Genomic DNA, 27955 nt, shown 5'->3' with positions numbered 1-27955 from the left:
AAATTCCAGCTCAGTTGTAAGAGTCCAATGCACCTGGAAAATTGACTTTCAGCTGATTTGGCCTAGTAAGTTTTCACAAAGGTAAAGCAGGGACTTGAACTGAACCTAAATGTAGAATGAACTGTGTTGATTTGCCAAACCTCAATCTGATCTCAATTTAAAAAAAAATACGACCCAGATTTTTCACTGTACATTATACCAAGAAGACTGTGCTTCTGTGGGAACCACTGAAAATGGGGTTTATCTTTCAGGTCCAGTATTTTTTCAAGATTTTGGAAGATTAGCAATTTCAAAGATGGATCAGCAGACAACATGGAACCTTGGAGACAAGAGCAAAGCACACACATAAGTAATGTGTTCATTCATTTATTGTCCATTGTTTTAACCTGACTGAATACAAGACCAACAAGAGCACTGTACTCCTGGCAATTATTACATATGTTAGAACATAGATTTTGCACTTTAGACAACATTTAACACCAGTCTATGGGGTACTGTAGCATTGCTTTTTATAAAGTTCAAAATAAAGATTTATTTTCAAACAAGTGACTTTGGTTTATTTCATACATTACACTTTTTCTTGCAGAAAAAAATAAAATTGTACAACTGCATAAATATAAAATTCTTCCACCATGAAAATGGTTAAAACATTCATAAAGACACAGCACCAGCACGTGATGCCTCCAGAGAAAGAAAGGAAAAAAAAGAGAGAGAGAAAGAAAATATACAAAGCAAAATAATTAGCCCTATCACCAGCCAAAGTGATAGATGAACCCAGGTCTCATACAAAACTCGAGAACATACTGGAGGACAAGGGAAGAAATGTAGAGACAGCATTCAATACAAAGCACAATACAACCCTTCACCTTTTTTTTTTCTTTAGCTTCACTTAAAATTCAAAGGGCAATTTACCCTCCCCCCTCCCTGAACAGTCCTCCCCCCTCCCTGGAAAAAAAAAAAGAAAATTAAATAAATCTAACATCACAGGAAAAGGCTCTATGGAGTGTTGTTAAATATGCTCATAGATGGGCCTTTATCTTGAAAAGAGCAAAGCAAAAATAAGTACCATGCCAGTTTTATTCCCATTGAGTATTTACACCTTGGACAGCAAACCTTGCTCACATAAAGTAGAAAACAGATACAATAAAACATGGCTTGAAAAATGACCAGAGTATGCACCTATAGTACTGTACACTAAATAAAATACACAAGGCAGCAATACTTAGGGGCCAGAAACACTGCTTACTACAAGTCAGTTATGGAATCATAATTTACAGTAAAAATGGGCACGTCCCAAGGCTCAATTTTTGTTTTTTTTTATTTTGTCATTTACAGTAGAATAAATATTTTGTTGCTATTGCTACACTTTAAATTTACATTCTAACCTAGTAAATGCAGAAAGCTAGTGTAAAGCATATAGATTAAGTGTAGGTCCCATACGTATGACAGTTTGTTCAAGACTAGTAGTTTTTTGTTTTTTATATTTTTTTAAACTTTTTTAAATGGCTAGGGGGGAAATTGTGCTTGTGATCAGCTGCTCTTTATTTCAAATTTTACATCAAAGCGTCCCTGAAAACGGTCTTTTTCACTGTAGCCGATGTTTTCACCATATGCCTTACACTCCACGCGGACTTCTGTGTCAGTGGTAAGGTTGGTGAACTGCACCGCCAGGAGGGGCTGGAGGTACTTGGGCTGCAGGAGTTTGCCATAATATGGGTAATATTGCAGTGGAAAACCAGAATAGCCACCCAAGCCAAAGTATTCCACGGTTCCAACTTTATCCTTATCGTCCTCTCTCTAAAAAATGAGACAGAAATGAGTTTAATTGTTGGCATGATAAACAAATCCTGCCACAAATGCAATTGCTACATCCTTGAGAAAATCTCAGGTCCCTCGAAATGTTCTCTCATCCTGAACAACCACCTGAAGGTTACGCCATTATCGAATGCTAATGGAGAAACTGAGCACCAGGCAGATTTCCCACTTGCCCAAGCCCACATAACTTGTCTGGGACAAAACCCAACACCTTTCAGTCCCAGTCAAGTTTTTGTGCCACATTTCCTCCTTGCTTGATTTTTTTCCCCCCAAATGATAGCAAGTTATTCCCCAAAGTTGACTGTATATTGTGATGAATACTAAGAAAGAAAATAATATCTCTATCTTCCCATAACCCATTTATGGATATGGCTGAACTCAATTAATGTTTTCCTTCCTCTGCTATCAATTTGGGTTCACGCTTCACTGCTCTAGACACGTGACATTGCAGGTGAGAATTCATTCGGGTTTTTGTTCAATTCAGTAGACTTCTGCTTAATAACTTGATTGAGCCCCTATTCATGAAGGCAGTTTAAGTTTTAGTGGGAGGCAACACTGGAAGACACCACAATGGCACGTTGGTGTAGCTAGCTATCTCCACTGCTCTGCAAAACATGAACCAGTCATTCTTAAAGAGCCTCAGTGAGTCACTTCTCCCCCAAGTGTTACTAGAAAGGTTTATTGACATCTTAGGAGATGCCATGACTGGCATGAATAGTTAACCCTTTCAGCAGTCCAAAATATCAGCTAGTTTGCCTCTTGTTAGCCAGTCATTAAGGCTGTTAGCACCCATTCTTTCTTTATCAAAGCATCAGCATTTAAGTGTATCAGGAAATTAACAGTTCTCATATGTCACAATTCAGGCAAATGATGATTCAGAACATCTGAAGGAAATCTGGAGAGCTGCTAATATTGACTGGAGAATTTTACTTTTGGAAATCAGGGAATGTAAAGTTAAGCAGTAAGATAAGACTTCTCTACCCAGCATCCCCACCAGTGCCCACAGTTGACACTTAATAAATACCGCATTGGTGGATTTTACTAGATCAGGAATTTGGAATATATTCAATCCTTATTTCTTATAATTGCTATGAATTAGTCTCTGAAGTTGGGATGAAGAATTTGCAAAATGTAGTCTCAAAGGGAGGATGAGAGTTACAAAGGAAAGTTCAAGAAATACTACTTCTTGGATTCCTTGCCCATTTAAAGGCACCTGTAGAAATGATCTATGACCTAAACCTCTGACAAACGTTGTCATAATAAACCACTTAAATCAAATCAGAAATGAGACAATAGTTGGAATAAGAAGTAATTTTGTGCCATGATTCCATGATTCTCCCATTTGACCTTGGTTTTTCTCTTTAATGAGTGCTGCTAACCTAAAGAAAACTAGGATGCAAATTAATGTCTGGCACTGAAAATTCTTATAACACTTAATGACAAAAATAAACCAACATGTCTATTTGTTTAAGTTCTGAAGCAGAACATGACCTTATTCCAACTTGGACAGTTTAAGTTTCTTTAAGAGCGAACAGTGGCATTTTAAAAGAATAAACCCTGGTATCAAAAACACAGAAAATGAATTGGAAAAGACCTTAGAAATTATCTGAGTCAAATTTCTTCCTGATTCTTAATCTCATTTAATTTTCTCAACCCTGTGTGAGGTAGAAAGGATTCTATGAGGACAAAGACCTATGGAAAAGGCTTGCCCTGAGTTACAGAGACAGGCCTAGCCATGTAATTTTTCTGGCTATATCTGTAAAGGTCTACACATTATAAACAAAAATTATAACTGTGATACAGTAGAAATTGCTATTCTGATAGAAGTATATTCTGCTTTATACTTATATACAAGATTCCACTCATTCTCATAGATTATCATTGTTTACCTAATTCCTCCCCTTCTCCTTACCTTGCCAGCACAATGAACGGGAAGAACATTTGGATTGTATCGTATCATCACATCCTTGTCCAAGGAATCATTTTTGGGAGGCTAAAAGTAAAATTCGTGTAGATCATTAAGTAAGGCACTAGATTTCTAAACAGTTTGAAATAAAACAATATTAATACCAAACAAGAGAATCCTGTCAGGTTCACTCAGATAAGATGGCAGCACATATCATGACCAGAATGTTGAAGATGTCCAAGGAAAATGGTTTTGTTTTTCTTTCCAGATATTTGAAATAGTTCTTATTGCGATTTGCTTAATATGAAATAACATGCATTTCTCAACATCTTGTAGGAAAACCTAGACCCGTTATATCTTGTGGCAATTTCAAACCTAAGATAAAATCATAGGATCATTTAGAGTTAGGCAGGACCTCAGAGGTCTTCTTTCCTCATTTTACACATTAGAAACTGAAGCCTAGTGAGGTCATGACTTGCCAGAAATCATACAAATAATAAATAGAAGGAGGAGCAGAAAAGTCCAGGCATATAGTTTAGAGGATGCAGAGCTCAAAGGGACCTTCAAGGGCATCTGGTCATTTTACAGATTAAAAAAAAAATCCAAGTTCTGGGGAAGCAAAATGGCTTGTCTATGGAGTGGCAAAGCTGGGGTTGACTTCAAATCTAGAACCTTTATATTATGCAATTTAATATCTTACTTCAGAATCAATTTTTGTCAAAAGATGCTGAAGAATATCTAACAAAGTCCAAAACCCACAAGGCAAAAAAGTCTCTTATGAGTAGAGAAAGGATTACGTTATTAATGCCTTTTATTTGTAAAAAAACAATAGAAACAAAAAAACAAAAAAAAAACTTGAGTGTTTTTACTGTTATCTCCAGAACCTTTTGCCAGCCCTACATTTAACTGTAAAACATAAAGAACTATGAAATAATCAGTTGATTCTCAAAAGGAGCATAATATATCACATGTATTGTGTGACAGTGAGAAAATGACAGAATTTTGGTTTTTTCCTTTCCACTGCAAGGCCAAAAACAGCAGGAAAAACTCAACAGGTTTATATTTAAGTGACAGAAGGAATGAGAAGATGGCAGCAAGGAGACAGGTTGGAGGTTGATTGAGAATGATCTAAACGTAAAAGCCACTGTATTCTCCTGTTAGAAGAAAATTATATGCAGTTATCTCAACAAAAACATTGTCACATTGATAGAGCTGCATGGAGGTCAACAGAGAATCTGGACCATGGAACCAGGTGATAACTCTCACTGGAGTATTTAAATTTCAGGTTATGTCATTCATCCATTAGTAAATAGCATTACCATAATTTATTAAACTAATGTTCAAGAAGTGACTGTGGATTATGGATTTGGGGACTGTGAACCCTGAGCAAAGAGTGAAGTTAATTGTCCTGTCTCCACCTCTTCTCCGATTTATCCTTCATTACCATCTGAACCTTTATTCAATATTCAATTCTCTAACTGATTTACATTTCTTAAGCATATTCTAATAAATTATTGTATTCCTCTTCAATTATATCATATTTTATGCACAATATCCTTTGGAGGAGAACAATAAGACTTCTACAAGGCCTAGCCAAACATCAATTTTGTCTCTGGTGACAGTAATGGGATATGGATGCATACTCGAAATATTCGATTTCTACATTTCCTTTTCTTTTTTAATTTTTCACATATCACATGTCTAATAAAACTAACCAATGGCAATCAATAGGAGTATTAATTAAATAAGAATATTAGAGCCAGATTTCAGAAATGAACTAGATTTTAGTCACAAAGCAGTTTGTGAGACAAACATGCTTTAAAATGGTCTGCCCTTATCAGAATTAGAAACCCCCCCCCCCCCCAATGGCATGCTCATAACACAGATTTAGAAAGGGAAGAAAGCTTCTTGAGGAAGAATTGAATGTTATTTATTAAAAAATGTTGCATTTTTGTAGTGATAGAAGTACTTAGCATATTCACCCTGCTTTGTGAAATGAAAAGCTATTGTAATTCAACCAAGGAGTCCAAAGTATGAGAGTTCATTTATTTTTTCCTGTACTTCAAATAAGAAAACATTTTAAAAGGGTTTATTTAGCCCATTGCCTGGCACACAGGGAGCACTTAATAAATGTTTGTGCTATCCTTCCCTCCCATTTTTCCCCTCTCCAGACAAAGGCCAAACCACTATAGATTGCTTTATTTAGTGCATATGGCACATGCCAAAGACATACCCACCATATTAGTATTTAATCTTCATTTTGCAATGGCTTCTCCATTTCAGATAGTCCTTGGATTTAGAATTATGAGGAAAATATAATATATGTTTGACTTGATAGGACTAAAATATGATGACAGCCCAAGAGATTGGCTTTATTCTATGAGGGTAGCCAATATTGCTCTGGCTCTGTAATAGCATGTTTCCCCATCAGAACAGATCATGACTTTTCCCATCCTCCACATTCTCCCCTAGAATTATCCATGGGGAACACACCCAAGGTGCTAGAGGTGAGTCTATAGGTGTTTTATTTATTTTTAAACATTTCATGGTACTAGTGAAAAATTTAAGCTATCCTAAGGGAAATAACTATTGCCTAAACATGAACACACATTGAGTTTTTAACAACATTAATCAGTAATTTGCATTTAATTTTTTTTAAGTATAATGTCTTGTAAGACTCTGGTTTGGAAAGGAATGTTGCTGATCATTCAGTTCAACCTCTTCATTTTTAAAGGTAAACTGAGACCCAGGAAAGCCAGGAATTTGCCCAAGGTCACACAACTAGTTGGTGTCAAAGATGGTCCTAGAACTCTAGTCTCCCAATTCAGCCAAATGCTGATTTTACCATATCACACTTTTTCCCAGTCTGAATAGTGAGCAAAATTCCAGTTAGGGGAAAAACAGAAGCAAAGGACTTAGTTTAAAATAATTTTATCACTGGAAAATTGACTAACTTTGTTAAACAACAATAATGGCTCTTCCTTAGGGATTACCAGGAGGATAGAGATGCTCTCAGTAATACCAAAGGAAGTGGACCAGATAGATGTAAGTTTCAAATGTGACTGTTCTTCGGTCAGCATAGATAGTCCTTCACGCCTTTATGATTTTTGTCCTTCCTGTTAGACAGGTCATTCAAATAAATAGGCTACTCTTGGTGTCTACATTTGCTGTGGCCTTTAGAGGATTACTTGCCTTAGGTTTGAAGGCCAGAACTCGGTTGAGTTTTATGATGATGCAAGGTTTGCCACTGGAATAGCCAAAGGTCTCATCCAATATTCCAGAGCAATTGCCGAGCCATTCCCGCTTGAATCTGCAGACTTTCTTTGTCCCTTGTTCATTATTAAACTCTCCTCGCTCTTTGTAATCACTTGGTACATCTATAACATAAATATAAACATAGCAGCAATCATTTCCCCCAGCATCACTAGAAGAAAGAGGGGGAAAAAAAGACCTTCACCCACAGTTAGTACTATTATGATAGGGATACTTCCAGATTTAACCTACCAGAGTGCTGAGTCTTTTAACCTAGCCTACCACCTAGTCCAATTTATAGCTAAACCATGAATCCTTTCTCTAATGTGCCTAAAAAAATGATCACCTAGCCATAATTTAAGTACAGATAAATAATTCATTGTCCATCTAGACCATACATTTTTGAAGAGCTCTAATTTATTTCAAGTATTTCCTTAAAATGAGCCCCAAATCTGTCTCACTTTAACTTCATATAAAAAGTATCATAGACATTCAGAGGCAGGAGGGAGCACATTTTGGTCTAGCTTGATAACAAATCCAGTTCCTCTTCTACATGATAACCCATCAAAAATCTAAGAGAGTAACCACATCCTGGATACATCTTCATTTGTCTAGATTAAATATTTTCAGTTCCTTTAACTGATCTTTCTGGTTTAGAGATCCCTCACTAATCTCTTTCTGGACTTACTCTGGCTTTCTGATGTGCCTCCTAAAACATGGTCCCCACAACTGAGTACAATATTACAGAAATTATTTGCCTGGGTCCAACTATAATGAAACTGTTATTTAGACAAAAGTGTCTGTATCAGCCCACCAAAAACTTTTACTTCATATGTGACAAAAGGATTTTACCAAGCAATGGCAGGGAATATACTTCAAGACATCAGCTTGATGTTGTCTGCCTGAGACAGAGAATGATATCTTGTTTTTCTTCTGATGGTTCTTCTCTTGTTTTAAATAATGGACTATAATTATCTAGAGACAGTAATTGTCTATCTTAAAAAGAGATCATTATAACTAATTAGAACAGGAGTTAGGTAGATAAAACAAGGAGGAGTGCTTTTCACTGGCATAAAAGAGTCATTTGGTTGTACCTTTTCACCAAATGTTCTCTTTGACATTATTTTGGGGGGGAGCCACTACACCTCTGCAATGACCTCTCACTTAAGAAATGACAATTCATTGTTTTTAGGTTAAAATTGACATCTAGCAAGGACTTCAGAAAATATAATTGAATTTGAAGCTCAATGAAAAGTTATTCCATAAATTAAGGCAGATATACACAATGTAAAGCAGGTGTTTGCAAAACACAAGCTCTCATTGTCTAAAATGCCAAATTATGTTATCTTGGACTATTTGGAGATATTAGGAACCTTTAAGGTCATTTAAGTCAAACCTTCAGTTTGCAAAAAAGAAGCCAAACAGTTGTTTAATAACTTGTCCAAGATCATAGCATCAGTGAGTGGAGGAGCAGGATCCACAATTTCCAGTGAATTGAATTCCAGTGAATACATTTCACTGTATCACACCACTTTCATTTAATCTAAAAAATTATTTTGGAGCTTTAAAAAATCCTTTAACCACTACAAGATAACAGGAGAACTCATTGACGGCATGCCCATTTCTAAAAGTTAAGTAAAAAATGCTATTTTTCTTTTATGTGGTCAAAACTATATTTCTCGTATATCAAATGCTATAAAACTAACTTAGCCCTCATTGATGTGGTGACTAGAAATAAGAGAGTTCTAGACAGTTCATAGTAATTCAATTTTTTTTAAGTAGGATACCTGACATCGGATAGATCATTGAAAAGTAAGAATTTCTTGGATGAGTCTGAAATGAGCAGCTTGGGAAATGCATATCAATAGCTTAACATATTTTTCCACAAATAGTTCAAATAAATTAACTCAATGACCATAAATAAGGATCCCTATCTCAATCTTTAAGCTAACAAATAGAAGGGAGACAATGAATCATAAATCAGCCTCAAAATTGTAAAAATTACTTACCACCACAGTCCTCAAAGTCTAGGTCATTCTTCTGGATTGTGTCTGAATATTTTTCCAGGAATCGATTAAGGCTCACCACATATGGACTGTAGCTCTGGGGTTCACTTGGACGAAATGCAATTTCAGTCTTTTGGATCTGAGGGATCTGTGTCAATCCTAGATCAGGTGAAGGAAGGTTAGGAAAAAAGCACACAAGAAAAGCCATGAATAGAGAGGCAACTATGAACTTAATTCAAAAAGATACTCTCTGTACCAGAACATTTTACTCTGTATGGCTCATTCCTAGGCTATAGTCTCACCTTTCCTGGGAGACCCAATCAAACTAGACCAGAATGTGCTCCCTCCTGCCTCTGAATGTCTATGATACTTTCTACATGAACTTGTTCTTGAGGCTTAGCATAACTGGCCTTGAATCATTACCAAAGTGTGAGTGTTTGCGTATAAAAATGAGAAAGAGGTGGAGGGAGAGGGAGGAAGGGAGAGAGAAAATGGAAAGGAGTCCCTAGTAAGACCATAGGCCCCTTGAGGGCAGGAATCCTGTCATATATCTTTGATGCTCCAGTCTCAAGAACACAGAAGACCTTCAATAGATGCTTGTGGATCAATACTTAATGAAGTTCAAAACAACTTCCGTGTTAGTCTCTAGGCAGGAGTATTGATCACATATTTACACCAAAGCCCTCCACCCAAGATAAAAAGATCTGAAGACATATATTTATATGTGAATTGTCTCAGACAACAAAAATGATATTTATCCTTAATTTATTAGGCATAGAATTCAGTATGAACCTGCCCCTAGGTTTATTCTCTCGAGAACTTTGTAATAGGATATAAAGTATCCACTCCAGTGTTATGGAACTGGACATTTGGAGGGGAAATATAATATATGTCATGCTTTTTGGAAGGATATTATCTAAGGAATAATATACAAGGGTTAATAATTCTGGAAATGAGAAACAACGAAGTTCTGATTGCACTTTTCACCATTACCTGTGGCTTTATATTTAGTTCATCATCATCATCAAATATTTACTAATGCCCTTACAACAGTCATTTAATACTGCAATAGCCATAAAGGTAAGAAAGCAGTTAAATTTCAACATATATTAAAAGAAAAGGTTCTTTCTTTTGAATATAGATAATGGGTAAATCTATTTTGCTACATTAGTTTCAGATCTGGATAGATTAGGTAAAAGTTTTTTTAAAGGAATTGAAATAAGAACAATTAGGACAGTGGAAGGAATAGATTAAAGGATAGAGAATGTAAATATATCATTTTCCACTTGGAAGAAGGCTCAGAGGATGGAAGAGGTTTAAGTAGATAATGAAAAAGTTTGCGAAAGAAGGAATGGACAAAATGAATGGGGGAGAGTGTAGACCCAATCAAAGGAAGTGAAATATTTTAGAGCCTGGTATAATGTGCCAAAAACAGCATTGGCAGTAATATAGGATTAGACTAGATGACTGTGCCTGGACATAGGAAAGAAGTCCATGAACTTACAATAGTTTATGCAAAAGAAACAAAGATGGACACTGACTCAGATTTTGACTTGAGGTCTTTGGAATAATCTCCCATTAGGATGAGAAAGCTAACACATAATAGTGAGTTAATGAAGAGTAATTCCTAATTTATAGTTTAATTATTTAATAGGATATTCAGATTGGCATGGGTCATAGACATATTGCTGAACTAAACTGGCCTAAAAGGGAAAGTGCAAACATATAGCTCTGAGAGTCCTGTCTGTACAAGAGGTAGAATTCCCCTGGAATTTGGTACTATCTTGGTTTCTGGTATGTAAAGAAAAAAAAGTGACTTTTGATAGATCTTCTGACTTGAATAATGAAGGGTTCACCAAAAGCAGCAAAAACTCAATTTAATTTAGTAAAGTGTATATCAATGAAACTACAGAAATATAGTCCAAATGAGCTTCAGTGAGTAGGAAATGATCATGCAAGGGGTCACTTCAAAGTACTGTTCTTCCATACTTTTCAACAGTATAGACAAACACCAAACATGGTCAAATTTATAAATCAAATACTTTGGAAATCTAGAAAGTCTCACCATCAGACAAAAAGAAGAACCAATGTTTAAAAAAAGTCCTCAGTGGTAGTCGTATTAAACATGAATGAAGTCTGTATGGTTGGAAAATAGAGCTTTTCACCTTTTGAGTAACTTTTTTTAAAAGGATACTACTTATAAATTCATAAAGAAAAAATAGGTAATTCAGAATAGCTAGGTTAAAATAGTCTTCTCTCTAGAATAAGGAGAGGATAACGCAAAAAGGAATAAGTATGAGTCTCAATCACACAAGATCCCAGTCTTTTCCCAAAGCATATTAGTGGCCTCATGCCTGGTCTTGTTCCTATGACTCAGCTCTTAGTTGTGATTTTCCCAATATAATCATTTGGAAACAAAAGAAAACAACAAAAATCACTTATCTAGAAAAGATTTTAGAGATGTTCCATATTCTGTTTTAAGAACTTGAGATGCTTATTAAGGAACTTAATTAGCTCATTAGTTCCCAAATAGTACATTCTGCTAGGTAACCCAAGTCAGAACTCATTGCTGCCAGCTACTCTCATACCAAGCTTTGGCCTTTTATCTACCATGGTATCTAAGCTAGTGAGGAATCTGTGACAGATAAGTATCACAGACCACATGAGGCATGGTCAGGAGTAACCGAAGTTGGGCATACCAAGAACCACCACTGTGAGTTCTTCCAAACCTTTGACAAAATTGGAGATCTTACTCATGAAAACATATGGGGGTAAGAAGAAAATAAGGTACTGTTATCCTGCCAACGAGTTCTACAAAAAGTCTAATGCCTGCCACAGGGATTATCTTCGAGAACCTCAAAAGCCCCTTTCCAGTATAGTTCTATGATCCCATGGCCAAATACTACATGACCAAGACTATTTTGAATGTCAAGTTTGTACCACAAGCATCTATCCCAGTCTCTGTTTCCAGCAATGAAAACAATTTTTCCGAAAGTCACATAAGCACTAAGCACTTGTTCTCTCATTTCTATTATAGTATGCAGAAAGAAGGAGGAAAAAATTAAGGTAACTACTTAATGGTCTACCAAGTGTCCAAGGCATGCTTAGAATTCATTTGGTGTTTGTTCCTTTCCTTATTTCCTTGGTTCACATTTCTGAACCGTCTCCTATTCTATTTCCACTACTTCTATTCAGCAGCCTTCTTTCCTCCTCCTCCTGCAGATAGCTTGAGAATTCTCCCTTCTGGGCAGTCAGTGAAAATGACTTAGCACCCATCTACTCTCCTTTACTTCTTCAGCACATTAATAGGGGGTTTGAGCTAGGAGAGAAGCATTTCGTATAATCATTCTGAACAATGCAGAAAAATTCCATTTCTCAAAGGTAATTTCTCAAAAGTATCACATGTCTGTGATTAGATAAACTACGTGTTTGTGTAATGGACATCAGAGAGTTGGGGGCTGGCAGGTGGGCTTTCAGAGAAGGGATTAATATGCGTGATACCCACATATCAAAAATCTCTTAGTATTCATGAAACACGCTGGGATTCTGTAATTGGCCTTCTGTAGAGGTTCAGATAAAACTGGGACTGCTTCATTTGCAAAAAAAAAAATTGTGCATGTAAATATGAAAAGTAGAATGGCCCCTTCTCCCAGACTGCCCCTTCTCCATCCCCTCCCCACCTCAGAGCTCCTCTGACCATTTTCACCTGTTCATTTCCTAGTCACTAGTTCAAAGGAAAGGAGAGAACAATGGGAATGGACTCAACAATTTTTTGCTCTTTTCTTTGGAGTGTATATACACACACACAATCATGACGTGCAACACTTTCTAAGAGCCACACATTGACTTCCTTTGAGGAAAGGGAGGAGTGTTCAGTATTGTGGTTCTCACTACTAGTTCTTTTCAAACTAGATTAGATACTTCTGGTTTGTCGCCCTCTCTACTGTAGCTCACTTCTTAAAGTCATTACTTGTAATCTTGGACTAGGGTATAAGCTTTGTTTCCAGCAGTACCTCCGGGCAGACAAAGATAGCAGAATAAGGAATCCTCAACTGTTTAATGTTGCTTCTTGAGATCCTTGGTTCCCTTAAGATTTAGTTCAAGATGGGAAGCTAGATGGCTCAGTGGATAGAGAGCCAGGCTTAGAGATGGGGGATCCTGGGTTCAAATTTGATTTTAGCTCTGTGACCCTGGCCAAGTCATTTAACCCCCATTGCCTAGACTTTATCGCTCTTCTATCTTAGAATCAATATTAATTTAAGACAGAAGTTAAGAGTTTAAAGAATAAAAGTTCAAGAGCCAGCCATGTTTTGTACAAAGCAATCTCCTCAGACCTCCCTTCCCCTATAATGCTTCCTTATACCTGTTTTGTGAATATTAATAGGTGCCTATTGTCTCCCTGGGTGAAATGTAAGCTTTTTGGTAGAAGAAACTTGGGAATTATTTCAACTATTATCTTTGTTTCACCACCATTGGCACAAAGTAGTAGTATTTAATACATGTTTGTTGATTGACAGAGAAAAATTGAGACCTTTGGAACAATAAACATGATACTAAGTTTACAATGAATAAATCAATTGTCCACAATGCATTAAATACTTAGTAAATAAAATACCTATGAGTTTGATTGATAGAAACTAGCAATTCCCTTCAAGAAAGAAGGCATATAGTAAGATAGGGAAAAGTTACGTAAGAATCAATGGGGGAAGGAAAAAAAAAGAAGGGAAAAAACAGATCACATCATCACCCATGCTTTGTGAAGATTAGGAAGTTATTTTTTTAAAAGGGAGAAGGAAGAGGAAAGTTTCCTAGCTTAGAAAGACATCTTTTGTTTCTAGCTAGCTTTCCTTACACAGAAGCAAGCTTGCAATTGTTGGCATTATTTTGTGGGAACCATACATATCGTTCTTCATAGTTCTTTTTACAACAAATTATGTAATTCTAGAACACAGCTACCTATGCATTAACCATATCACCAAATATTCCAGTGGACACCAGTTTCCATAGAGCCTTCTAGAAGTATACCAATATAAATAAAAATGGTACAGAAGGCAACTAACTTCTGATAAAGTAAATACAATATATAAGAACAACATTGGCAATTGTCATTGTACCACACATATACTGATATGTGCAATGTCTTTGCTATCCATTTTGTCATTTTCTATTAGACTGTTGCTTCTAATTGTTTCTAATTTTCTACAAAGTTTTAGAACTTCAGCCATTTGGCCTGAAATCTCAGTGAAATTTCAGGGTTTAGAGTTGTTTATCCTAATTTGTGTAGGAAACACATCTGACAAAAAACAGTTCAAGTTCCTGTTTTGTGGAAGCTATCTGAAGAATTTAAGAAAAATTCTACCTAAAGTGCCTCCCTGGAGCCTCTTCTGGGGTCTGACTATCCTAAGCTATTCCTCAAAGTTCACCTTAGCCACCCAGGCAATAGCTGAAGTTCTTTCGCCCTCAGGTAATTATGCTGGCCATTTGTTTTTTTGATGTCTTTCTTTCTCAGAGATTTTATGACAAGTAGTTGGTTTTCTGACACCAATTATCTGGCTACTTTATGTAGTTTATTAGGAAAATCGTCTTAGGGATTTTGTATTGTGCTGTGTGCCCTCTATGTACTACGAATGGCAAGTTTTAATACACTATATGTTTGGATTGAGATTGAACATAATAAAAAGGATGCAACTTTATAAAAAAAAAGAAAAAAACAAAGCAGCATCCCCAAATTTTTAGCAAGAGGTTTTGCTTAACACTAGATGAAAGAGCAAAACCTACATGAAAGGAAAACAATTTTTTCCAATACAGAATATTTATTTACTGGGCAAATAATACCCTGAAATAGGACTCCAAATTGATAAAAAAGAAATGTGATGTGGTTCATCCAAGCATTTAGGTAGGTAAAGGGATACTTCTCCAGCTGGAAGACCTAGGATGACTCTTGTCTCTCCTTCCTCCCTCCCTCTCTGCCTCGTCCCTTTATCTCTTGGCTAATCTATAGTCAGGCAGGAGCTCATATCTGACTCTTTTATTTTTGATAGAATAAGAAGGGATGATGAAGTATTGGTGGTGAGGGTTTTCTCTTTTTATTTATCATTATTAGCACTGTTAAAGTGCTTCCTGGCTTTCATACTTGCTCATATAATATGATCATAGAAAGCAAGTATTGTTTCTGGATCCCAGGACATTTCAAATGCTTCATTAGTTCCAGGGTTGGGGGAAAAAAGGGGGAGAGAGACAGAGGCAGGAAAGATACCAATATCTCATCCTTGTAAGAAACCAAGGTAGCAGTGAAGGATCAAGGCCAGAGAGGGCAGTTTTAAGAACTCAAACTTGCCACACTGAGACCATCGCTTAGGAAACTTTCTCTTAAGAAACAGTGCTAACAGCCCTTGCTCTTTCTCAACCACAAAGTATGTGAATAAGATGATGTTCCCAACCCTCCTGGATTCAGGGAATGAAGGGAAGAGGCAGCTCAGATACTTTGGGTGGTGATAATCAAGCTGCCAAATTGCGAATCACTATTCTAATTGGAGGAGACAGATAGCTCAGTGACATATCAAGAGCAAAAAAGAGTCCCAAATGATGATGTTGGTCTTTTTTAACTTCCCTTTTAAAACCACCTGGAAAAGTGAAGCCCAAAATGAGGCTCTTTTCTTTCATTTGTGGTTTGGTAATCCAAAATGTTATTGGGAAGCACTCTTAAATTGCCAAATTAAATTGGGCATTTTGTGAGCTTATGTTTAGCATTATATAGTTAGTTGAACCACAAAATGACATGAGTATTTACTATTATAGAATAGAATTGTAAAATTGTGAAAAAAATTTCAAATGAATGCATTAAAAAAAAACTCTTACCTGCAGTCTTAGAAGTAATACTAAGTATTGGTTCCAAGGTAGAAGAGTGGTAATGTCTAGGCAATGGGGATCAAGTGACTTGCCCAGGGTCACATAGTCAGGAAGTGTCCACCTACCTGTCCCCTTAATGCATTTTAAGAGAAGAATTATTTTATAGCCAAAAGGGAAGAATTTAAATAAATTTAGAATTCTGGTGCCATTATAATCTACTAATCTCTTAACACCTCACCTTTCTACCTGGTTATAATATGTTAATTAAAATTAGGCTCTCTCTCTCTCTCACACACACACAGACACACATACATATGCGTACACACTTGCAAGGAAAAGAAAGAGAATATATTCTTGTTTGTTACCTGCTTACCAGGAAGCATTTAAGCTTGGAATCTCCCCTGCATCTACCAATTGACATAGTGACCCATCCTTTCATTCCACTGTGATTACATGAGCTTAGTTAGCCAATCAGTATCAGTGAGGAAGCCAGGCTTTTCCATTATACTATTTCACAGGTAGATGAGTGAGCTAAGAACCATTTAAAGAGACAAGAGACTGCTTTTAATCCCCCACCCTAACTCTAGCCCATTTGATATCACAGTCTCTTTCATATTCAATTTTCTAATAAAATGAATCAATGCAAGGTGACTTCTTTACAATTAAATTCAGTGATTTTAAATGTAAAATCAAAAGCACCCAGCAACCTTATTGACCACATTCAAGTTATAAATGTCCATGAAATCTGTGAGAATTTAAAAAGTTTAAGAAAAAGAAAGTTGAGACAATCAAAAGGTCTTAAACCTTCTTAAAAAGTTGGGATTCATTCTTACAAAAAACAATCTGACCACATCCCCAGTAATCCTTTATAAAGAATAGGATATTTACAGGTATACAGATAACACCCAAAGATGAAATACTGCTGGAGGAGAGAAAGAGAAGGATAGGATGACCTACTCTGTGTCACCGGGTAAGGTAGGATGCAGCCTGCTTTGAGGGGTTTCCTACTAGAGACCTAGGGGTACTGTTGGAATTTCATTTTGGTCCTTTACCTCTCATTAAAACCTAAGGAGATCAGGTCTGCTGAAGGCTCCACAGTAATGAAACTAGGAAGAAAAGATTACAGAGTACTCCATGTTTTTAAATCCTTCTCTTTCTTCGATTACCTTACCAGCTTCTTTGATACTTTCCCCCTGAGCTTCTCTACTCACTCATTACTGAATATGATACTTCCTTCTCCAGAATTTTTTAAAGAGTATTTTGGATGGACCCCTTTTCTTTGCCCCATTACGCTAAAGCTTGAATTATATTTATTGGGGCATGTCATATTCCCTCTAGCAACATTTCTGTCAAATACAGAATAAGCTTCTTTAGGGCAAAACAATTTTTTTCATTTTTTATTTTTAGCACTTGTCACAGAGCCTGGCAAACAGTGGGCACTTAATAAGCATTCAGTTAATTTAATTTATTGTCCTACACTGAAATTTTCCTCGTAAAGACTCAGGATTACTTCATGTCATTCTTGTCTCCCTTTCCAGTTTTATTTCATCATCCAATCTATCCCCCGAGGTATGCAGTAGTGGCGTTTCAGCTGGGCAAACACTATAGATTCATTGACCCATTTAAGTCAGAACCGCACAAAACAACTGCTGTTGTTTAATGATAATTTCACTTCAATAAAGAAATTAAATTCTAAAATATTTCAGGGTATAAACTGAAGCCCTATCACATGCCAAATAAGGCTAAGACTGAACTGTTACTAAGCCATCCTTCCAAACTCATTTTTATTTCAGAACACCTAAAATTAGCATAATACTTTATCATTTGAAAACTGCTCTCATAAAACATTGCAGTTGGTCATCACAACAACCCTGTCAAGCAGAAGTGTCGGGGGTTTTATCCAAAGCTCAGGCAGGATACTATAAGAGAGCTAGTAAGTGTTAGCCTTAGGACTGAAACCTAGGTAATTCTTTGTAGCTCCTAGCATCCAGGGCTTTTTCCACTACATTATAGTGCCTCCTCCAATGATCATATTGTAACTGAAAATAGGGATGATTAACTCTCTCTTGCTCATTCAAATTTATTACATGTTTATGTAACAGCTTTTTCCATTGGAAAGCCTCTTTGAATCAGCCTGGATGATATAGTGGAATTTCAATGGACTTGCAGTCAGAAAGCCTGGCTTTCAAGTCCATGAGTAATCCTGGGAAAGTTAATTCACCCTGCTCTGGCCTCAGTTTTCTCACCTGTAAAAGGAAAGGATTTATTACTCTCCAAGGTCACTTCTAGCTCCCAAATTTTTTTTAATTTGGCCTGAAAACTATTAGAAGGCAGTGTCTAGTGTAGGAAGTCATAACAGTACTGAATGGTGACCCCTTCTGGTTGATCCAGCAGTACCATTTCTTGATAGTAGAAATCCATCATTATTTAAAAATGTTTATTGTGACCTTTAGAAGTATGACATCATATTATGAGAGTGTAAAGAACTTCACAGATATCTCTTAAAAAAGATAGGTGGCCAAGGATGAAAGAAAAGAAAGAAGGGACTAAAAGAAACTAAGAAGCTGATGGACTGAGTAGAGAAAGGGGAGGGTTTCTGGGAAGTCCTTTTCCTCTGACTCAGCCCAAAGGATAGGAATGCATATTTCCATGGTGAGCCATTATCATTCCTTTAGAGAAGTGAGGCTTTGTCAGGTCAATCCATCTGCTTTAGGGACACTAAATTTAGGTGCTAAGAACTTGTCTTTTGGAAAGTGGCCTGGGGAACTAATTTGGAAGAGAAACGGAAAGCATGGTTGTGTAAGTTACTGCCAAGGTCATTTGTCCACATAGCCACTGTGACATCTCACTTCTACATTAGAATTTCTACAAAAAAGAATAGGGAAGTAAATTTCCACTTTGAAAAAAATCAAAAGAGCATGTACACACACACACACACACACACACACACACACACACACACACACACGAATCATTTGAAAAAAATCAAGGTAATAAAAATGTTTGGTCTTGTGGTAAATTTTGTCTCAATCTGTAGCAAAGAATTAAATAGTTCCTATTAAACTAAAAATCTTCACCAAGTTTAACTTCACGTACAAGATGTGTTAAATAGTTTCATTACTCAATAGTGGTTTATTGAATGGTGGGGAGGGAAGTAAAACGGTTGCACAAATGAAAAATGTCATTAAGCCTATGAGTCATCATCATCTTCACAACCTGAAATCACTAACAGTAAAGGCCACAAAACATAAAGTACATTTTTGTCATGAATTTCATATTGTGTAAATCAGCTCTCTTTTACTATATCCTGTAGAATATCAAAATGTAATATCTTTGTAATGTAACACCTTATATGTAATACACATCTTTTTGGAAACATCAAAAGGATGTTACAACTACATAGGCTGGCTTGTGCCTCATTCACAGTATTTTCTTCCCCTGTCTCAATCTCTTTTAATTCAAAGTTAATCCCCAAAGCTTTGTTGTTTTTTTTTTTAATCTTACAAATCACTGGAATAATATTATCTGGGAATAGTTCACTCTGAGTAGTGCAATAGTATTTACCACCAGCAAAAATATTAAATTGGTTTCTCAAAGAGATTATTAGATTTTTCTGTCTCACCTTCTTTTACAAGGGAGAGGGCTTTGATTTGGTAGATTTTCTTCTGTGAGATTTTTGACCTGGAGAAAACATTAAAGATCAACCTCTTCTTTTGAAAGATGAGAAAATTGAGGACCAGAGCTATTAAACACTAGGTTTAAGGTCACACATTGAGCAAGCCCTTGACCCCAGGTCATCTGATTAATAATCCAGGCTTCTTTCCACTTTACCAAGCTGTTCTTCACATCCAAGAACCAGACGACCTGTGATGGGGCTGTGGCATGCAGGAGGGCATTTGATCTAAGCTACTCAATGCCACATAGACACCCTCAAGATTGTCACCTAAATACCACTGTTATTAAAAGTGCTTGAACTATGTTCCAGAGAAAGTGGAGAGGGGACAACTCGACACTGTGCCACTGTAAGACAGCTCCAAGGTCATTCGTAATGTGGGAAAGCTGCAGTTACAACACTTTTCTATAGTCCTTCCCACAAACTTTTAGCAAGAGCTGAGTAAAATGAAAATCTGCTGTTCTAATGTTAAGTGATCACCTCTGTTCCAATACCAATGGCAGCAAAGACTGTACTCAGAGCTTAGTGTATAGTCAAAAGCACTTAGCAACTACTGTGGATGTATGCTGTAGATATGGTATGAAAATGGTGGGAAGTTGGAGGGGGAGGAGAGAATCGCAGACATGAGTGAAGAAAGAACAGAAATTTTTTGGCATTTTGCTTTAATGTAGGACATTCATCCTTTCTATCCAGAATGTTAAAGTGTCAAAAGAAAATAGTTAATTAGACCACAGTACATTAAGATATGGAGAAGATTAACATTCAACAAACACTCCTGGAGAGACCAATGCCTGGATAGAGAGGTTAAAGTCAAAGGTTCATGGTCAAAAAGCAAAGCAGAAACAAAAAGGAGATCTGAAGCCAGAAACTGCAGCTCCTGGCCATTGTGTTAATTAATCTTAAAGTGGTTAACTTGCTTTATTAGCCTTAAATATTAATTTCCAGATTTACAAGTAGAGATATTAAATTGTTTATTAAATTATGATGAAAGATGCCAAGAGGTGATTTCCTCCATCTATGTACTATTATGTAAAGATTTCTCTATCCTGGGGAGTTAGTCATTGCTGTGCAAGCTAATCACCCACCTTCTAGTGATGAAGCATTTCTCTTCCTTTTCCAGAGGTCATTAAAAATGGCAGGACTTATAATAGTTAACTCCACTATACTCAAAAACTGAGCTTGGTTGATTTTGCTTTTGTTTTATTTTGTGTTTGTTTGCTTGTTTTTACCTGGTGGTGCTACTCGATCCTGATATTTAGGTTGGAAGTCGCTGATGGTGAGCAACATCACTTGGATGGTCCCAATGAAAATGCCGGCTAGACACCCATAGAATATTAGGTAGAAGAGGAGGATCTTAACTGCAGGGGAAAAAAAAAAAACAGACCAAAACACAAATGCTTTGATGCAGTCACATGTCTCAGAATACAAGTCTGGTCATCAACTGATGAATGGACTTCCTCATTGTTCTTCCACCCCTTTCCCACTGAGGCTTCTGTGCCAAGGCAGGAAAAAAAAAAAAAAAGAACCTTCCCAACTCATTCTAATGTGAGGGGCAACATGTCAAGGGGGTGGGACCATTCCAACAGGGTGTACCAGGAAGTTGATTGTAAAACCATGTTTACATGTGGATTTGTAGGAGACATTCAGGCAGAATTTAACTCATCACTGTTCTTTGGCAATTCAATCATTTAATGCCTTAAGTAAGAAATGCTTTTCTTTAAAAGTGGCTATAATAAAACCCTGGAACTAGTTTTCAATGTCAGAGTAATGTCCTTCAAATTTAATGATAAATCTCCCAGAATACACCTCAGTTTCCTCATGAGAAGGCTTGAGCTAAATAATCTCTACTGTTTCTTCCACTTCTAAATCTGCAATCCTATATAGTAATTCTTGTTTACTAAGTATGTATCTAAAATTCTTTCATGCTAAAATGTTGCATTTAAGAATCCATGCTTTCCCAAAATTAAATACTGTTTCAGTTTCTAGGACAGGGGGTTCTTAGCCTTTTTTCTTGTGTATCATGGACCCAAAGACACAAAATAATGTCTTTAAGTAGATAATTATGTAGAAATATAAAGGAAGACTATTATATTGAAGTATAAATATGCATGCATTTATATAAATATTAAAGGTTTTATATATATATATATATGCATGTACACACATACATGCATACAGTATAGAAAGTATTCACACACAAGTTCACAGGCTACCAGGTAAAAACCTCTGTTCTTGGGAGTTCTAAAACAAGAACTTCAGAAAGAGCCACAAAAGCACAATTTAAGCTTCTTCAAATATTACCTGCCCTTGATCTGTGTCACCCATGAAGTATAATGTCCTTGTGTTCAAAGAGCCACGAAAAAGGGAAGGGAGACATCTAGAGTGAAAGTCGCTATTATATTTTATTTAATAGTCCAGTTAATAATATTAATATTGTTTTTAAAAGAGCAAGAAATGGCTTCAAGCATTTTTCTGCTTCCTTTTTTTCCAGCAGTTATAGTATAGAGGTCAAAATAGCTGCAGAGGCAAAATTGAAGTACATTGACTGGAATGAGGCTATCAGTTACTGGTTTACAAGGATTATCTCCACTGATTAACTGCATAGTAACATGCTGTACTAGGCATCGCCAGGCAGTCTGCAGTAAGGCAAAGAAAGCCCCATGCCAAAGGACTCCATGTTAATGGGGAAGTAATAATAAGCAAGAAAGCAGGGGAGACCCAAGGTTAAGGAAAGAGTCAGCAATAGGATATGAGCAAAGAGTCTATGTGATTTCCATTAGTCATGAGCTTCTTTCTGAGGATAAAAATCTCAGCTGAACCTCAGGGAACAAAAAATATAATCAAAAGGCAAGAATGAATGCTCTTTTCTGTTGTTGTTTTTTTAAAGCCAGCTTTCTGTGGGCAAGAAACAGCACAGAAAAGTCATTTTTAATTGCTTCTGAAACCAAAAGGGGATAGCAAAGAAGAGAAAAATAAATTTTACTCCAGTACTCTGAGGGTTAAGCCCAGTATTCTGTATCCAAGCAGCAGTAGGCAAATGGCAGTAACATGACGTCAAGAGAGATTTGGAAAAATTTTCCAGGGTATGCTCCTAGGAGGTAGAAGGATAGTTGGTATAATCAGACCTAACAAGATGTCTCTCTTTGCTTTTGATTCCCCCTCCTCCCTAATTAGCCCTTTTAGATCATCCCAATATAGAATTCTTAGGTGAGCCCCACTTACCTTTCTCTAATATTTAGGGCACAATTTTATTCATTCACTGGGATATAGATACTTAAAGGTAATAACCTGCCAACAAGGTACATAATCCTTCCTGAATCATAGGCTGAAAATCCCATTCAGTCATGTTATAAGTAAAGCAATTTACCTCAAGAACAAATAGCCTTTTCACATAAAGTTGACTGGATACCCACAGAGGAATAAGGAATTTTTGTCTTTTAAGGACATATTATTCAGCAGACTCTCCTCTGTGCTATAAAGGTACTAGATTATAGTCCAGAATCTAGTTCTGGTGCCTTCAAAGGAATGCCTTCAGTGAATTACTAGGGGAGGGGGCTGACTTAATGGGGGTGGGAGGGAGAAAATCAGACCAGCTATGGTTCGAAGCAGGGAAAAGAGCCAACAGAAGCTTTTGGGGAGGAGGGTAGATTGTCCTTCATGGGCCTCACTTAGGCCGTTGATGATGATAAACTAGCATCTGGCCTCAGTTAAAAAAAAAAACCCAAATATCTACACTGTGTTTATTATTTTAGAAATAAAAATAAGGAAATCATATGATGATTTAAGGAGTCCTTTCCTTTTGGTTTCTGTGATTCAAGCAGATAAAAGCCTCCTTTATCCATCTTGGTGATATCTAGCTTCAGGTAAAAATGAGCCAAGGGCATCTTGTCCTCTTCCCAAGGGCATCCATATTTAACTAACAGTTTGAAAAGATTATTTTTTACCTATTTAAAGCAAATGCCTATCTCTTTCTCAGCAATTTGGGTGAAAGGGAAAAACTATCATTTCTTCCTCTTCTTCCAAAGAGAATAGAAAAAAAATTGCAAATATGTATGTGTGTATATATGCATATAAATTTCAGCTCTCCTCCTATATGCTAGACCATGATATTGACATGCAAACAGGAACACATCACCCATTCCATATAAGCATATATTTACATCTAAATTTCACCATATTAAAAACATGAGTGTATGTGTACAAATATGGTATTGGTTTCTTATCAGGTTAGCATAAAGAATCAGCTATTCTAAACCATATTACCATCTAAATCAAATATTATTCTAAGCAGAATCACAGAATTGGAATTAGGAAAAATAATATATCAATGGGAGGGTAAGGACCACCAGAATGTTATATCTTGGAAATTCATAGATGTGCCTAGAGAATCTGCTGTATTTCATGTCTGTTTGATGTTACTCAATAGACAGGTATATGTGGCTTTACTGTATTCTTAGGAATCTATAAAAATCAGGGAAGGGAGTAGCCAGCAAGCAATAGAAGAAAGACTGGGTTAATCTGTTGTGTACCTCAGCTGCCTCACTCAAGTTACATCTAGTTGCTAGGAGATGGCCCTTTCAAGGAGCTGTTCACTATAGGCTTTCTTGCTTCTTTCCAACCTTATCTTTGGTTTTCTCTGCTAATTATTAGGGTTTGTCCTTCCTAATTCAATAAAGAATAACCAGAATATTATTCTCATTAAGGTAATCTACCTTTTTGCTCTTCCAAAAAAAAAAAGGAAAAGAAAAGCCAAAGCCTCAAAGTCCTATATTTTCCCTTAACCAGGGTTACCCATGTTTCCTTGTGACACCTTGGAACTAGGTTTCACCTTGACTAACCTTGGAGTGTGATGCATTATTAACCCCTTGCTTTCATCTAAACTCAAGGGAGGCCTATTGCTGGCTGCATTCGTTTTTAAATGGTCTCTTTTCTTTTCTTCCATTTCAAAATGTCAGCCAAGCATCTTGTTTCCCTGACTCATTTTGCTGCTTCATCCCACAGATCCTTCAATCTAAAGACACTGCATCAGCTCCTATCAAGGGTTTGGCGGTGGCAGTGATGCTGATGATATTAGAGAAGGAGGAGGGGGCAGTGATGCAGTAGGGGGGAGTTCCCTCCCTCCTTCCCTCCCTTTTTTTTTCTCCCTCCCTCCCTCTTTCTGGGCCGCAGTCACGACTCTTATAGATTTGACTACAACATGCCCTTCAAAATGACCTTTTTCAAAAAAACATGTCACCCTTTCTCAAAGTGGAAAGAGAAAGAAGCAAGGTGTCTTATTTTCATGGAAAATTGCTTATTAGACTTAATCAACAGGCTAGCCATGCATTTTACCTGTACAAGACATAAGGAGATAAAGACATACATATATAATAAAAATATGGTCTTCTGCTGTCCTTATGGTTATTCATTTCCTAAACAAGCTCTTCTCCAAATCTACTCAAGAAGCTAATTCTGTTCCCATCCATTTCATCTTTAGAAACAACCCGGCTTTTTCTCCATATTCCCATTTCAGAGTCAAGGTTCAAATATGTATCCTGACATTGAGAAACCCCTGGGCTGTAAAAGATTAGGGCAAGTCATTGGGGGAAGCCTCTACAACCATTTCGATGAAATACCGCAGTATGGGCTTCTCCATAATGCCTCTTTTACTCTTTCTTCCCTCTTTCTAGAAACATTTCAAGACTAGAGGAAGAAAGATATTACAATACACCCTCATACCTTAAAACAGATATGACATTGGCTGCAATTACTTATAGATGCTCTGCCTAATCTCAGTCCCCAAACACCCTTCTTGGAGGGAGAGGGGAAGGGAGGCTGGGGGGGGGGGCATTTGGTGCTCTGGGGTGCTGGATCAGACATTGGGAGAGTGTGCAAGGGCTCCTCACTACCATACTTTGCCGGTTATGATGATGGCCACCAACTCCCCTTGGCTTGCATGCTTTTCCTCTCCGCCCTCCTCTCTCTCCCTTTTCCCTTGCCTTTTACAAGCGATGACAAGTCAGGGACAGGCAGAATGGCCGTGCCTCGCCGCAGCCTCGCAGCTGGATCAGCGCCTTACGCGCACCCATTTCCACTCCTCGCCCCCCCGCCCCCCCTTCAAGATGCACTGCAGGTCCTCAAGCAGTAGCAGGGAACCGGAGGTCCAGAGAGTCTCAAAGGCTGCGCTGATTAGGGAGGGGGAGCGGGGGGGGGGGGGGGCACTTACACCAACTGCCGCCGGTTCTGCCCAAAAACTCCTTTTTCTCCGAGTTCCAAATGAATTTCTTCCAGCTCCCTTCTTCCTTGGCTTTCCCGCGAGCCATGGTGGCGGGTCGTCAGCAAGCTTCCTCCGTAGGGTGACTGGGGCGTCCCCCCAAGCAGTCCTTCCCTGCTGCCTTGCGGACCTCAGAAGCTGAAAGTGCCACCGGGAGGAGGCGAGCTCTGGTTCCCTGGCTCGGTACTCCGCCGCTCAGCTCTCTCCGCAGCCTGGACCGACGGACTGACGGACAAACTGCACCGCTGCCGATGCGGCTCAGACTGCGAGCAAGGACGTGGAGGTGCTCGGCAGTGCAGAAGCCGAGGCAGAAAGAGGGGAGGAGGGAGAGAGAAAGAGAGGGAGGGAGGGAGAGAGGGAGGGAGGGAGAAAGGGAGGGAGGGCTGGACTCCGGTGCCCGGCACTTATTGGTGGGCGGATGATAGCTCTCGGTCTCTCTTTGGTTATACACGCGTTTTCGCCCTCTGGGGGTTTGGTACTTAGCAAACAGCAGCTCTTGCGGGTGCCCCCACTGCGGTTGGAGACCTGCTCTTTCCCCCACCTCCTCAGACCCCTGCAGAAGTTGGGGCGGGGGCACGAAGGGTGAAAGAAGTACAGTCGGACTGACCGACGGATAAACAGGGTGGCCAGGAGACGAACGACTGCCTAAGGGAGAGAGATAGGCTCAGGGGGCACCCCCCAACCTTTACTATATACCGCGACGAGGCGTCTGGAGGCCCCACCCACCTTGGGCCGGGCTGGCCAATTGTCAGTCCAAGGGAGGAGGAGCTTCTTGCCCGAAGGGGCGGGCACGGGGCTGGCACAATGGAGCGGATGAGAACCGGAATGTTTAGGACCTAGAGAGCTGGGAGGAGGGAAGAGGGACAGCAGTGTGTGCTCTTCCCTTCTCCCCCTTCCCCCAAGCTTAGATCCTCCCCCTAGCGCGGGCTGGAGAGGGGGAGGAGGAGAAGGAGAGACACCTGAGTGGAGGATTTTGGACTTGTTTGGCCCGCAGCTGCGGCTGCCGCAGTAAGAGCTGCCACCTTGCAAACGCACCAAGGCTCAGGGCTGGCTGTCGGCTGAGGGGGTTGGGACTGGGTGGACCCTCTGGATGCACATCCTCCCCACCTCCCTCCCTCACCCTCCAGCTCTTCTCCTCTTCTTCCTCCACCTCCCTGGCCCTTGGAAGAGAAGGTCACCCCAGGACGCTTCTTCTTTGCGGGGACTCTGCCCCTGGGCTCCGCCCCCATCTACTCCCTCCCCCTCAAGTCCTCGGTTCGCTGCCTGCACCTGCTGCCCTCCATAACCTCTATGCTCCCCACCCCTGGGATTGCGGCCTTGGCCCTTCCCTGGTCACCCAAACCCAGGCCTGGCCCCAGCCCTTTTGGTTAGGTTTCCTGTGCTCTGCGGGAATGAAGCACGCGGGAAAGGGGTGGAAGGGTGACTAGGGACCCACAGGACGACCCTCGACCCCTTCCTTCCAATCCCCACCCATACCACGCCCGGGAAGCTCCCAAATGGATCCAATGGCGTTGTCTCTTTTCTTCCGACAGGCCAGTGACAAGGGCAGAGTAGGTTGTGTCTGACCCAGTATTAACCCGTCAGGAACACTGAGACCATTTGGAGGCAAGATTGTCTTGTATTTTTTCTTCCTGCTTGGGTTGCTCTGAGCTACATGACCATATCCTGAGTAGAGGAAAGCCTTTATTCTCTTGGGACAGAAATGCGTTTGTGGGTGTGAAGGTGAGAACCATCTCCAAGTGACACAGGAAGTCAATCACCTTGCCCTCCTCAGCTGGGAGGCTGGGCAGATTCATAAGCTGCTTCCCCTTCTCCCACCTATACTGAGTAGTAAGTAGCAGTTACACATTTTCCCCAGGACAGTGACACAGCAGAAACTTGTTTGGTTGGTGGATAGGAGACCCATCCCTAGGGGGCCACTCCAAGATAACTAGAGGTTAAAATGTCCTTGCCCAGGAAGTGGGAGGACACCAAAGCTAATAATGAATTATTGGTAACTGAGAGAGGCTCCCGGGGACACCCGCTCCAAAGTTTCCCTGCTGCAGTATTGGTCCAACCTTGAGCTACTCTGAAATAGCCTTCTTGAAGCATCAAAGCTTCAAAAAGCCCAACTGGGAGACCTTGGGACCGGGACAAACCTGAAAATTCTTGAAACTTTAGGGACAGGAAGCAGTCGATTTGCCCCCTGGCAGAGAGCTTTG

At 38.8% G+C, this 27955-nt stretch overlaps 2 protein-coding genes across 3 annotated transcripts in view; one reads left to right on the top strand and one right to left on the bottom strand.

Annotated features, from left to right (window-relative positions):
* NME7 (NME/NM23 family member 7) overlaps positions 1-545 on the top strand; it is a 193716-nt gene extending 193171 nt beyond the window's left edge. For both annotated transcript variants that reach the window (XM_007480738.3, XM_007480739.3), the window contains one exon: positions 252-545. In XM_007480738.3, coding sequence (XP_007480800.1) covers positions 252-284 — 33 coding nt within the window. In that variant the 3' untranslated portion in view covers positions 285-545. The remainder of the gene's footprint in view (positions 1-251) is intronic.
* On the bottom strand, positions 351-26802 carry ATP1B1 (ATPase Na+/K+ transporting subunit beta 1). The gene is made up of 6 exons (XM_001372050.4): positions 25707-26802; positions 20731-20859; positions 8983-9138; positions 6914-7098; positions 3728-3808; positions 351-1797 (listed from the first exon to the last, which is right to left on the bottom strand). The coding sequence occupies exons 1-6, from the start codon at positions 25801-25803 to the stop codon at positions 1531-1533; spliced, it is 915 nt and encodes a 304-aa protein (XP_001372087.2). The 5' UTR covers positions 25804-26802; the 3' UTR covers positions 351-1530.
* Between the last annotated feature and the right edge of the window lie 1153 nt (positions 26803-27955).

The sequence above is a fragment of the Monodelphis domestica genome, chromosome 2 (assembly GCF_027887165.1).
Source record: "Monodelphis domestica isolate mMonDom1 chromosome 2, mMonDom1.pri, whole genome shotgun sequence".
Classification (NCBI taxonomy): Eukaryota; Metazoa; Chordata; class Mammalia; order Didelphimorphia; family Didelphidae; genus Monodelphis; species Monodelphis domestica.
This window is presented reverse-complemented; position numbering and strand designations above follow the sequence as displayed.